The following is a 12,128-nucleotide window of genomic DNA, read 5'->3' as shown; positions in this document are numbered from 1 at the left end:
CAACGGCTGTAGCCCCCCCAGGGAGCAAAATGCTGCAGTAGGCCTGTGCTTGCTTTTGGTTAGCAAGCCCCTGAGCCACGATGATGAAGGGGGCCGTCTGAAATAGAGTACCATGGAGTCCCGGGGTGGCGAGGACATGGTTCGCAACCACCCCGGGGGCCTTGTGAGGATTGCTGTGGTTCGCGGGCGCGGGTCCATGATCCCGGTGATATCTCCTTGCTGGCTCTGATTGTTCCGAGTCGGCGACCGAGAAGTGACCTGCATTCCCGTTCTCCACTTGAAGTGCCGTTTTCAAGCGGGCCCTGCGGGCCAGGGGCTTGGGATGTTTGTTACCCGCTTGCCCGCAAAGCTTGACAAGCACCAGGCTGGATCATTTCTGAAGAGCTTGCCAGACTTCTGTTGACACCTTCCGCAAGTTGCAATGATCTGGGAGAACAGATTTTGTGTGAATCTTGCAGGGGCATGAGGTGGCAGGGTGGACGCTGTCGTGACAAGAGTCTCGACTCCAGATCCCCGTGACAAAACAACGGCCGTGTCTTAGAAGTCAGGCGGACGATAGAGCCTCAAGAAGCTCGGGTATAAGCTTAATCACGTTTACTCCGTACATCCCACGAGTGCAGGACCCCTGGCACTCGGGAAGGCCCAGATAGAGTTCCCAGGGCCGGGGCCGGGAACCCACCCTTCCCACTCTGAGTTCTGGTGTTTCTCCCCACTCGCACAAATTGTAGTGGGTAGTTCTTCACGTCGTTCTTCACAACTGGCCAGGAACAAGCCCCCTTGTCTGCCAACCAAAGTCCGGGCCCGGCATTGCATAATGTCCCAAGCTCTCGGCGCCAAGCCGCCTCCAGGGGCCGCCTTCCTACAGCGGCCTGGGCTCGTAGCATCGAGCCCAGGGGAGAGACGCTTCTCCCCGCTGGAACCTACCACAAGGCCGCTCTCATGGGCTCTAACGCTGCTTGGCAGTGCCACTTAAGCCTCATCTCCACATGAGTCTGCCTCAAACATATTGTCGGGCGGCCAATTATCACCACCGGCGGCTCTCGGGACTCGTCTCCCCACACAACACAAGAAACACCGCAGTAGACTTGTAAGTTTATGCAACATGTGGATTCTGTCCACGTGCTGACGTGTAGACAGAGCACCGTGGTAGTGGACAATTTTGCTGCATGCGGGGTTGCTATATCGGATTGGATGAACATTATGTGCTCGCAAAGCCGTGGGTCTCATTTGAAAGTGGCCGAGGGTGAGCTTCCCCAGTGGCGAGGCGTTATCAGATCACTTTTCTTGACTATTTATTAGCATGGGTGACGGTATTAGGGTGGATGGGGAATTGGGAACTTTATTGCCAGTGTGTCTATGCAAGTCTTCTTCTGCCAACTGAGTTTGCTTGTGGAGTGTCAATTTTCAAGCATTAAACCGGAAAATTTGACGATGAATGTACGTGGTTGTGTTGCAGCAGAAAGTCGCCGAAGTGGACCTGGGAGAATTTTCAATCAGGCTATCTCATGGCCCTGAGAGCTATGTTGTTAAACGTATGTCCTGCCAGTGGTTTGTACCAGGGCAGCAACCAAGACTGGTAACAGAACCCTGTAACGTGCGAGCCTATCCTGTCTACCCTACCTACCTAGGTAGGGTACATCGTGATGTGTGCAGGCACATTCGGTGCGAGTACCATCGAGGCTTCAAGTCGGCCAGGTCCTGACAGGCAAGACGATGCCCACCTCACATGCAGGCTGTGGGCATTGGGCCAAGATAGGGCATGGTGCGGGGTTGTCCCGGCCCAATTATCAGTCTGATCCGAGGTAAAAGTTCTTAAATGGTCGGCGCATTTGTTGACCCCTTTTCAACCCAGGGTGCGTCAGATAAGGTATTTTTACATAAGGGATAAGACAGTATCTCGCATCCTCATCACCAAGCCTCTGCCCGGATTCAGTCAACCAGATTCACAAACCCTCACGACGTAGCACCAGTTGAATTCAGGAACTTGTTGATCATATTTCTGTGCATGTGATGCGCCTGCTAAACGCATGATATTGCTCCACAGCAGCCTCCTCACACAATCACACTACTTTAGGGGCCTGAGTGATCCACCAGACCGCCAGACAGCGTGACGTCACTCCCAGCACAATCGCCAATGCCTGGTCAAAGACAGTTCACCTTCCAGACCATCTTCACCGGCCTCTTCGTCTTCGGCGTCCTAACCTTTCTCTACCACAACCTCGACCAAGTCCCAACCTCGTACAAGATGGCCAGTCAAGATAACGAAGTCCTCTCACAGCTGCAAGTTTCGCTTAGCCAGGCGTCCAAGTCCCCACCAACGGTCTCGGTCAAGGTTACCAACAAGTCCCCTTCACCCGTCACAATCCTCTCGTGGGAGTCACCACTGGACGAGCTCGCCCTTTCCCTTGGCCTGTTCAGCATAACGCCTTCGGGTGCTTCCGAGCCCTTGGAGATAGACCGCATTATGGTCTCCCGCAAGACGCCGCCCAGCGACGACTCGCTCATTAGCCTGGCTCCCGGGGAGAGCCGGGAGAACCAGGTGGTGCTCAAGGAGATACTGGTGCCGGCCGAAAAGCTGAAGGGCAAGAAGTCGACGGTCGCGGTCAAGGGGCGTTGGATGGGGGTTTGGCCACAGCCGAGGGGTGAGCTGAGCAACGATGCGATCGAGAAGGGGGCGCACGGCGGTGGTGCGGTAGCTGGGACATTTGCCTCGGACAGCATCGAGATCGAGGTCGATTGAGTGGGCTCTTGTCCATGTCCAGATCAAGATGTGTATAGCCCTTTAGTCGACACGCAATTCCACTCGCTTCATGCCGCTCCTCGTGGGTATTAGAAGTAGACGCATGGTTGGCTTTCTCCGGCCGACCAGTTATGACCACGCGCCTCATGTTGTGCATGAGGGTCTCTGATTGTCCGTCATTTTCCGCCTTTTGCCTTGTCATTGTCTACCATCGACGAGATCTTGTCCATCATGGGAGGCTTTCCCAGCGTGGCAGGGTCAGGCTCTGGGATGCCACACTGCACTTCCACGCTGCGCCAGTGGCCCCCGACCGCCCTGTCCTCGACCATAAAGGCCGCTGTATTGAGGTAATTCCTGCAGTTCGTGTCCGCAAATACCTTGGCCGCACAGCCGTCCACCTTGTTAGCCATGAAGTTGGCACACCCGGAGTATTGCTCGCCGGGGAAGTTGTAGCACTGCGCCAGGCCGGGCTCGCCCATCCCAGCCGGCTTCGGGAGGTTGATGACGGCGAGAACGTGCCCGCGACATGTCTTTGGGCCCTCGGAGCCGCTGTAGAACACTGCCTTGATCGGTATGGTGGGTTCGGGGGGCTCTTCCTGTTGTGCAGGCTGCTGGGAAGGTTTTCCCTGAAGAGATGCTTGGCCGTTTTTATCCTCAGCCACGACGTCCGCCCCAGGAACGTCCAGAGTCACGTTGCCGTTATTTCCAGCCCCTTGTACATCGACCGCGTTGCCGTCGTTCGTGAGAAGCCCTTGGTCGCCTTCGATCTCGGTCTTGTCAGGGCCCACCTCTAGCATGATGCCCTTGTCGGTTTCCACGATCTTGGGCCTATCGGCAGGTTGCTCCTCGATTGCCTGCTTCAGAGACGCTCCAGTCGTCGCGCCCAAGAAGCCCAGCGCCGGCCTAGCCGCCAGTGTCGCCGTGATGTAGAGCGTCGCAACTGTGAGGAACAGGGCGACGAGGCCCACGAAGAGAGCATTGCGGCGCGCCCACTGCCTCAGCCGGGCACTTCGGGAAGGCGGGCTGAGGACGAGCTTCTCGAGTTCGAAGTAGTCGGGCTCCAGCTCGAACGAGTCCGGGTCTGGCAGCGTCGGGAGCCGTGAGTACTGTGCCGACTGCATCGCGACAAGAGATGATCACATAAACTTCGTTCTACTGCATCTCAGAACGTGTGGATTCGATTGTGTCGTCGGCGGATTGCTTGAGATGCTTGCAACTTGAAGTTGGTACTGTTGGCATTCGCTTGTCTGCAACGAAGCGAGGACTAGCCAAGCGCCAAGCTGTTTCAATGCTGCTCCCGAAACGGCCGTCGGGGCCAAAAGCGGACGCCGCATTGACACCCGGCGCCACCCGGCGCCACCTCCCGACCTCGAGTCCGCGCTCCGGGCTATTTCGATGGTCTGCTGGGCCCGGATAGGTATTGCAAATATGTACCTAGGAGAGGAATAAACCATGAGAGAGTTCCAGTCGTTTTTATTGAGTATTAGAGAGCCTGCAGCTATCAAACATTAAAAGAATTTGGCTATTGCAGTTTGGCTGATCGATTACCGATAGAGACTTGACATTGCGCAACAATAGTTTGGTCCAAGGTTCCTGTTTCGAAGAATGAGCAGTCTGGTGCTATTGGGTCAGTGAAGTATCATTGGTGCTTGATAAACGGACTGTTTCTCAAGATGGCAGGCTGTGAGAGGTAGTGCTGCAGAATAAGTATTACCCGTGCGCGAAAGGTGACTTCTACACATAACACGTAGACGAGGATGAGATCTCCAGTGCGTACTTTCCCACAGATACCCAGGGACTTCATGCCGGCAAAGAGAATACAGTTGATGCTCAGCCAACTACACAAATTCAGGGGCCGCATAGTAAACCTAAGCTTGAACAGTTGAGGAAGCAGGTTTGTTGTCGTTTCCTTATACCAAGGCTGGGTTGGGTTTGCTATTCTGGACATACTAGAGTTCCTGTCACAGCGGATCTGATGCGCGAGGATGATCTTTAGCTGTGTGAGCATATCAGTGTATAACAAGTACATATTTGCCGGCGGTGTTGCTCAATCAGGGGCTAGCTCCTCTCTACTTGCCAACTCACAAGTTTTAGTGCATCGATCGCATCAAAGGGTCACTTAAGTGGCAAACGTCAGGTATGAGCGAAAGCATTTAACGTTCTGAGGGCGAAGAACCCTATCGCGAGACTATCTGAGAGCTTCCGTATATGGCAAATCGGTAGGCTTATGCTAGTATAGGCAATTCTGGGATCCATTTACCCAGGATACTCGCCACTAGTCGAACAGGACATGACATCACGAACATGTAGATCTTCAGGTTCCCTTAGGCAATAGCCGTAGCAGCTTCAGAAGCGGCCTTTCCATCGGCCCAGACAACCTCTTCTGCATGTACTACCTCTGCTTCCTTCTTCTCCGCCTCACGACCAGCACGACCTACGCATACATACTGGCGGAATTTTTTGGCGGGGAGGCGAGCTTCGAACTATAAGTGATGGTGGGTCAGTCATCGCGTCTTGTCGCCAAGTCGATACAGGGTCAAGTTTTCACGCTTACCATCTCATCAATTTCCTCAAGTGATCGATCCTTAACTTCGGGAAGGAAGAAGTATACCCAAGCCCTTTTACGTGTTAGTATCTCGTCCAGAACCTTGGTCCGGGTAGGGGGGTGGGAACTTACGCAGCGATCCAGCAAGAGGGCGTCCAGATATAGCCGTACTTTGGTCCCCAATTGAGCGACTCAGGGTTGATGAAGTACGGCGCAGTGAATGTCGCGAGCCATGCAGCGAAGAAGCCGACAGCTGTGGCCAGGCCGAATGTGTACGACCGGAGTCGCTGCGATGGTAACTCTCCACCCGAGATCCAGGCATATGTGGCAACCATCCCCTGAAGTTTGTCAGCGGGTGAAAGCTTAGAAGGCCCTACGGACTCACATTGTAGCCGAATATATATATAATCGCAAGTGCAACTATTCCCTTCCCTGTCGACTGAGTTCCGGGTCGCACGGTGTAAATCACGGCTGTGAGAAGCTGAGATAGCCCACAGATGAACAGCCCAATGGTGAGGAAGACTCGCCGGCGACCGATGTGTGTGACAACAGCACTGTTGAGTATGATAGCGAAGACACCGACAGCTGTCAGAATGCACGAGTTCTCGAAGCTATTGCCGATGTTGGCCATCTCGAAAAAGTAGGTGCCATAAGCTAAGGCGCGTTAGCCAAGTTCGCAGCACGGGATCAGGCGTACGCACCAATCATGTACATTGCGCCAGAGGCACCTTGAAGAGTTATGGCGCAGACTGCGAGGATAGTCCTCCTGCGGTCGATCGGATGTGTCCACATGTCCTTGATAGCGACACTATTCTTTTCCCTCATCTCTCCTTCCAATGCTTCCTGCATGTCTTTGAGTTCTTCTTCTGCTTCCGCCTGGCCATACGGCCGGTGCCACAGGAGGGACTTGAGGGCTTTTTCCCTATGGCCGTGTTCAAGAAGCCATCTGGGTGACTCGGGTACCAGCAGGAGGCCGACGGACATTATGACGGGAATGATGTATATCAACCCAAGCGGGATCAGGTACGACTCGCGACTCATGATCTTGGCTGTGAAGTTGTCGACTATGGTACCAATTAAGGATCCGACTGACGTCCACACCTGGAATGACGAGATCATGAGACCTCGGTATCGTGCGGGAACAGATTCCTATTTGTGTTTACTATCAGCTGTACTCTCCACCAATACCTTATGAGTAAATTATTTTGGGGCAATCACCTGAATGTAAAGCTGCGAGAATGTCATAAAGAGACCATTGGCAAGACCCAGTAGCAGACGGCCTATGTATATCGCGTTGATATTTGTCGTGACCATCATGATGACGTTTGCAATACAGCACAAGAGGCTGGCGGACCAGATACTGGGCTTGCGGCCCATGAATGAAGCAATAGGCCCTGCTGTCGACGAGCTCAAGAACGCGCCGAGGGTCATGAGAGATGAAATGAGCTGTTGACGCTCGGTGGACAGGTTCCACCCCAATGGGGTCTCTGGTGCTTCATGCCCGAAGATCTAGTCGACGTCAGAAGGTGGTTGGGGGCACGGAGCTTTGACCGAGTTATGGGAGGCTTTCGCGATGCTATATACCTTCAGGAAGCCAATCATGGCTTGCAATCCTCCTATAAGGCCAAAGTCCAGCCCTTATCCTCCTGGTTAGCAGATTGTTTGGGTCTAGGGCAGCGCGGCGTATTGGCGTAGAAACATACCATATTGGAAAGGGCACATAGACACAAGAGTGCAAGCTGCAAGACATTTCCAGTGGTCCTTGATTGAGTAAGTTCTTTTCACTTGATTTGGGTTCGGGCTGCTCAATCCATCGCTGGAATTCGTTGGCTTGGACTCTATGGTCTCGTTGGTCTTCATGATGAACGTGCCGGAGGCGTGACGGCGCCGAAAAATCTGTGGGAGGGGAAGGTGATCTCAGGTATTGATTGGGAAGACACGGTCGAAAAGGAAAGGAATGCTACATGTTGATAATCTTGGAGAAACCCTGAGAGGAGCCAGGCTTCATATTTACGGCCCAGTAGCGCTCGAGCCTGCCGCAGGTATATACAGTAATGCGACGTCGCTGGCCTCCTCCAGGGCTCCTGGCTGCCAGATTGGTCTCCTGCCATTGATCCAATATGATTTTCGACGGCACAGCGCATTTTGCCGTCACATCCCAGCTGCTGGGCAACTGGTGGCGTGCTGAAGCAGCGACGCGTGAGATGTCACGCCGGAGACCATTCTTGATCTGGCGCCGACCAAGGGCCTGGCCAAATGGGATAACTGCCGGCCTGCACACTTCCTGCGGTTCTCGATTCTCCACAGATCCACGTAGAGTCTGGGGTAAGTCCCCGCCCTGATCAGTCCCATCTTAGTCTATCCGAAATCCGGGGTAGCTTCGCAGGAGCAAACAAGGGGTGCCCTGGATTGCCGACCTCTCCCACGCCTGTTCTGTAGGCATGCTGTGGCAGTATTATGGGGTCAAATTCAAATCGTCTAGCAGCCGGGATTTTAGGAGGTACTCAATAGCGTTATAGTCTGGTCTCGTGTTCTGCTGGGAGTGAAGGCGCCCTGAATAGCGCTGGATTTGGCATAGCTGACTGATATGTTGACGGCTGGCACTTCTGCAGGCCGATCACATCAATGTGTGGCCTCCAACCACTAACGGAATAAGTTTGACGGCCAAGTGACAGATGCGATCTAGTTTGGCAGTGCGGGGAGACAAGACGGGGGAACCAAGGGCACGGATGAAAACCCCTGTAAGCTGCCATGTTTGGGTGGGCATCCGAACCATCAGAGTCGCAGGGCACACAGGCTGCAATTAACCCATTAGATGACCCGCGGGATATCTACCACCCTGCGATGGCCACCTGACCAGCCATAGTGTCGATGACCAGGGCAGCCGGAACTGAGGGGCCGTCTGACGGGGACCCAGAAGCTGCCTGTGCATAAGTTGGCTTCGCGTACGCTTTTGACGTGACCACTTCCTATCCGCCGGCGGGGGTGCTGTGGGGATTAGTCTTGAGTACCGTCGTTTCAGGACCAATTCGGCTGACCTGGATGGTATCTGTAGCAATCTACATTTCTCCCCGCAACCTTTTACCCACTCCACCCAGAATCATCATCTCTTGGCCCGCACACGGCTCAAGTACGTCGAGCAGAGTTGGTATCATTTTCCGGAGTAACACCACATACGAGGGTACACACCTTAATTTCGCAGTCCACTTAAGCAGGCATGGCTACCACCAAGCCGAAGACTGGCATTAAAGTCGTCGTCGTGGGCGCAGGGTTCGGCGGTCTCACTGCTGCCATAGAAGCCCACCGGCAAGGTCATGATGTTGAGGTGTACGAGTCTTTTCCGGAGCTCAAAGTCCTTGGCGATATCATCTCCTTCGGCGCTAATGGCGGTCGCATTTTCTACCGCTGGGGCAAGCACCCTGGAGAGATCTCGGACCGCCTGCGCAAGCTCAGCATCGACCTGAGCGAGTATGGTTTCCGCATCCACAAGTATGACACCGGAGAGGTCATGTTCCATCAAAGGACCCCTCCCTCAAACAAAGAAGCACCTGTCTTCAACGGCCACCGGGGCGAGCTTCATCAGGTCGTGTTCGACTACGCAAGGGATGAGCTGGGGATCCCAATCCGCCTCGGCGAGAACGTTACTGAGTACTTCGAAACAGAAGACGAGGCCGGTATCATTCTCAAGGGTGGTGAGCGAATTGTTGCCGATGTGGTAGTTGGAGCAGATGGTGTTCGTTCAAAAGCAAGAGAGCTGGTGCTTGGATACGAGGACAAGCCCAAGAGCAGCGGCTATGCCGTCTGGAGAGCCTGGTATGTACACCCCCAAGACCACAGACCTCTTCACTTTATTTCAGGAGTCTCATTCCGTTGGTTCCAGGTTTCCCAACACGGACATGATCAAGGATCCCCGCACCAAGGAATTTTGTGAGAATGGGGATACGTTTAACGGCTGGATTGGGCCAGATGTGCATTTCCTCTTCTCCACCATCAAGAATGGGTCTGACTGCTGCTGGGTGCTCACCCACAAGGATGAGCACGACATCGACGAGTCGTGGTCGTTCCCTGGCAAGCTAGAGGACGTGTACAAGGTCCTAGAGGGGTGGGATCCGATCTGTAAAGCTATAGTGGAAAAGACGCCCAGCCTGGTTGACTGGAAGCTCGTCTATCGCGACCCGCTCCCGACCTGGGTGAGCAGCAAGCGCAGGATCCTGCTCCTGGGTGACTCTGCCCACCCTTTCCTGCCGACCAGTGCCCAGGGGGCTACACAGGCCATGGAGGATGGAACTACCATTGCTATATGTCTCCGGAGAGCTGGCAAGGAAAACGTCCAGGCGGCGCTCAAGACCCACGAGGAGATCAGGTATGTGCCTTTGAGGAAAGACTGGCGCGCCGTTTGCTAATCATTATGCCAAGATACGACCGAGTCAAGGCAGTACAGAAGACGGGCGAAACCACAAGAGACATGTGGCATAAGACTGATTGGAATAAGGTCCGGGAGGACCCAAAGAGCATTGCAATGCCTCGGGACGATTGGATCCACTTTCACGATGCAGAAGTCCACGCGGAGACTGTCTTCGATGAGGTATTCAAGAGACACTCAGGGCCTGGGGCTGGAGCCGAGGGAGAGAACAATTCCGCATTTGTTGAGCATGTTGAGACCATCGTGGCCACGACCTAGGTACCCTAGGATAGTATTGGACACTATGGCCGATATAGACGCTAGACGTCTGCCGTCAACTTAGATGAACAGGTAGACCCTTAGGTAATTTCCAGAATCACTGGCTTTGGACGGTACCTTTGAGCCTTTAGGGACTAAAGTCGCGACATGTGTTCTGCTAGTCACTAACTAATCTATGTAAGTAATCTGCAGGTGGAAACCAATTCTGTTGCGGGAAAGTAGTGAAGCTACAGCATATATGTGTGTATTCCGTCACCCCCAAATCTATCAAAGTCGAGACCCGAGATCAATAAGGACGGTCTTGAGCTCCAAGAAGTTGTCTAAGCTGTTCGTCCCTCCCTCACGTCCTTGCCCGCTGGATTTGTACCCGCCAAAGGGCATGTCTGGGGCGATGTTGGGACTCGTGGTGTTGACCCCCACGTATCCACTTTCTAGCGCCTTTGCAACTCGCAGAGCGCGGTCCAAATCTTTGGTGAATACCGCTGCGTAGAGGCCGAATTCGGTGTCGTTGGCTACCTTGATGGCCTCGTCCTCGGTATCAAAGGTGCTGATATTGACCACCGGCCCGAAGATCTCCTCTTTCATGAACCTGCTGTTTTCTGGGGTGTCCAGGAAGACCGTCGGCTCGATGAAATAGCCTCCCATGCTGTCCAGCTTCCCTTTGCCGCCCATAGCAAGTGAGCCACCCGCAGTCTTGCCCTCCTCGATGTACTTCAAGACATTGTTGTACTGGAAGCCGTCGGCCTGGGGGCCGTGGTTCGTCTCCTTCTTGGTTGGATCTCCGGCATTGACCTGAGCGAACCTCTTCTGGAAGGCCTCCACAAACTTGGAGGCAATGCTCTTCTGCACGTAGACGCGGCTGTTGGCCATGCAGATCTGTCCGCTATTTTGCTGGATGGAACGACTCGTGTCGGCAACCGCCTTGTCCAGATCGGCGTCTTCGAAGACCAGTGCAGGGGACTTTCCGCCAAGCTCCAGTATGACCTTCTTGAGGTTCGACTTTGCGGCCGCCTCCTGGATAAGCCTCCCGGTGCGGGCAGAGCCAGTGAAGCTAAGAGCGCGGACGTCCATGTGGGAGGCGAGGACAGCTCCAGACGGGGTCCCATGACCAGAGATCACATTGAAGACGCCAGGGGGGAAGCCAGCTTCCTTGACGAGCTCAGCTACCTTTGCGGCAGCAAGTGGGGCCTTCTCGCTCGTCTTTACCACGACGGTGTTGCCCGTGATCAGTGCCGGTGCCGCTTTGAACGCGAAGAAGAGCAGCGGCGCGTTCCATGGGATGATGGCAGCGACGACACCGTATGGCTGACGGAAGGTCATGCTGATTTTACCCGGTGTGTTCAGACTGGTCTCGCCTTTGATCTGATCCCAGGACGCTGCATAGTGGTCAAACTTGACGGCTGCAGCATAGGCGTCGTAATACCCCCCAACGGGCTTTCCCATGGACTGAGCTTCGAGGACCGCCAGCTCGTCGTTGTGGCTCCGGATGAGGGATGCGAGCTTGTGCATGTAGCTTCCGCGCGTGGCGGGGGCTGTTTCTGACCATGACGGGAAAGCCGCCTTTGCTGCTGCGACAGCGGCATTGGCGTCGTCCTCAGTCGCCTCGGGGACTAGTGAGATTTGTTCAGTCTCGTGCTGATGAGTCTCTGTGTTTGGGTTTCCTACCATCAGCGAGCTTCGCTGTAGTTGCTGGGTTGTGCAGCGTGAATGTCTTCTTGTCTGATGCTTCGACCAGCTAGTGTTATTCTTCCATCAGTACACCAGTCTTTCACGCTACTCGCTGTATTCATAGCATGACTCGAAGCCTACCTCGCCGTTAATGAGCATTCGAGGATGAAACTCTGTCGAGCCGTTCGTCTTGTTCCCGTTTTCTGCCATGGTCAATAATACCATATGAATTCTCCAGTGGTCTAGTAGGAAAACGTTCCGACAGAATCTGTAGAAGTATGGGGTGAAAATGCTGGGTTAGAATAATCGCTGGCATCGGAAGTCGCGAGACGCGGGGAAATGCAAACCCTGGGAAGATTCTCGGAACTGGCCAAGTTTGTGCTTGACCCGGCTTGTTTCTAGCGGCCGCAGATGTACCTAGGTAATCAATGAACTGCTGCAATGCATTGCACTCCCCTGCTCGCCCTGATGCACCGCCCTCCACCATGGAAGCA

General features: G+C 54.3%; 5 protein-coding genes across 5 annotated transcripts; 2 read left to right on the top strand and 3 right to left on the bottom strand.

The window, feature by feature from the left end:
• Window positions 1-2,134: 2,134 nt before the first annotated feature.
• Window positions 2,135-2,740, top strand: KVR01_013383 (uncharacterized protein; the record flags this gene model as incomplete). Its single annotated transcript, XM_044783805.1, has 1 exon — window positions 2,135-2,740. One exon carries the CDS (start codon window positions 2,135-2,137, stop codon window positions 2,738-2,740), a length of 606 nt encoding a protein of 201 aa, XP_044637645.1.
• A 176-nt stretch (window positions 2,741-2,916) lies between these two features.
• KVR01_013419 (uncharacterized protein) lies at window positions 2,917-3,861 on the bottom strand (the record flags this gene model as incomplete). The annotated part of the gene is made up of 1 exon (XM_044794432.1): window positions 2,917-3,861. One exon carries the CDS (start codon window positions 3,859-3,861, stop codon window positions 2,917-2,919), a length of 945 nt encoding a protein of 314 aa, XP_044637681.1.
• Window positions 3,862-5,064: 1,203 nt separating this feature from the next.
• On the bottom strand, window positions 5,065-7,145 carry KVR01_013423 (uncharacterized protein; the record flags this gene model as incomplete). Its single annotated transcript, XM_044783806.1, has 8 exons — window positions 5,065-5,223; window positions 5,295-5,358; window positions 5,418-5,623; window positions 5,671-5,939; window positions 5,987-6,434; window positions 6,504-6,794; window positions 6,870-6,922; window positions 6,989-7,145. The coding sequence occupies 8 exons, from the start codon at window positions 7,143-7,145 to the stop codon at window positions 5,065-5,067; spliced, it is 1,647 nt and encodes a 548-aa protein (XP_044637685.1).
• Window positions 7,146-8,502: 1,357 nt separating this feature from the next.
• KVR01_013358 (uncharacterized protein) lies at window positions 8,503-9,966 on the top strand (the record flags this gene model as incomplete). The annotated part of the gene is made up of 3 exons (XM_044782848.1): window positions 8,503-9,098; window positions 9,166-9,648; window positions 9,702-9,966. The coding sequence occupies 3 exons, from the start codon at window positions 8,503-8,505 to the stop codon at window positions 9,964-9,966; spliced, it is 1,344 nt and encodes a 447-aa protein (XP_044637620.1).
• Window positions 9,967-10,092: 126 nt separating this feature from the next.
• Window positions 10,093-12,061, bottom strand: KVR01_013384 (uncharacterized protein). The gene is made up of 3 exons (XM_044784666.1): window positions 11,776-12,061; window positions 11,632-11,701; window positions 10,093-11,576 (listed from the first exon to the last, which is right to left on the bottom strand). Exons 1-3 carry the CDS (start codon window positions 11,857-11,859, stop codon window positions 10,234-10,236), a joined length of 1,497 nt encoding a protein of 498 aa, XP_044637646.1. The 5' UTR covers window positions 11,860-12,061; the 3' UTR covers window positions 10,093-10,233.
• Between the last annotated feature and the right edge of the window lie 67 nt (window positions 12,062-12,128).

This window comes from Diaporthe batatas, assembly GCF_019321695.1.
Source record: "Diaporthe batatas strain CRI 302-4 chromosome Unknown Contig00026, whole genome shotgun sequence".
In the NCBI taxonomy this organism is placed as follows: domain Eukaryota; kingdom Fungi; phylum Ascomycota; class Sordariomycetes; order Diaporthales; family Diaporthaceae; genus Diaporthe; species Diaporthe batatas.
This window is presented reverse-complemented; position numbering and strand designations above follow the sequence as displayed.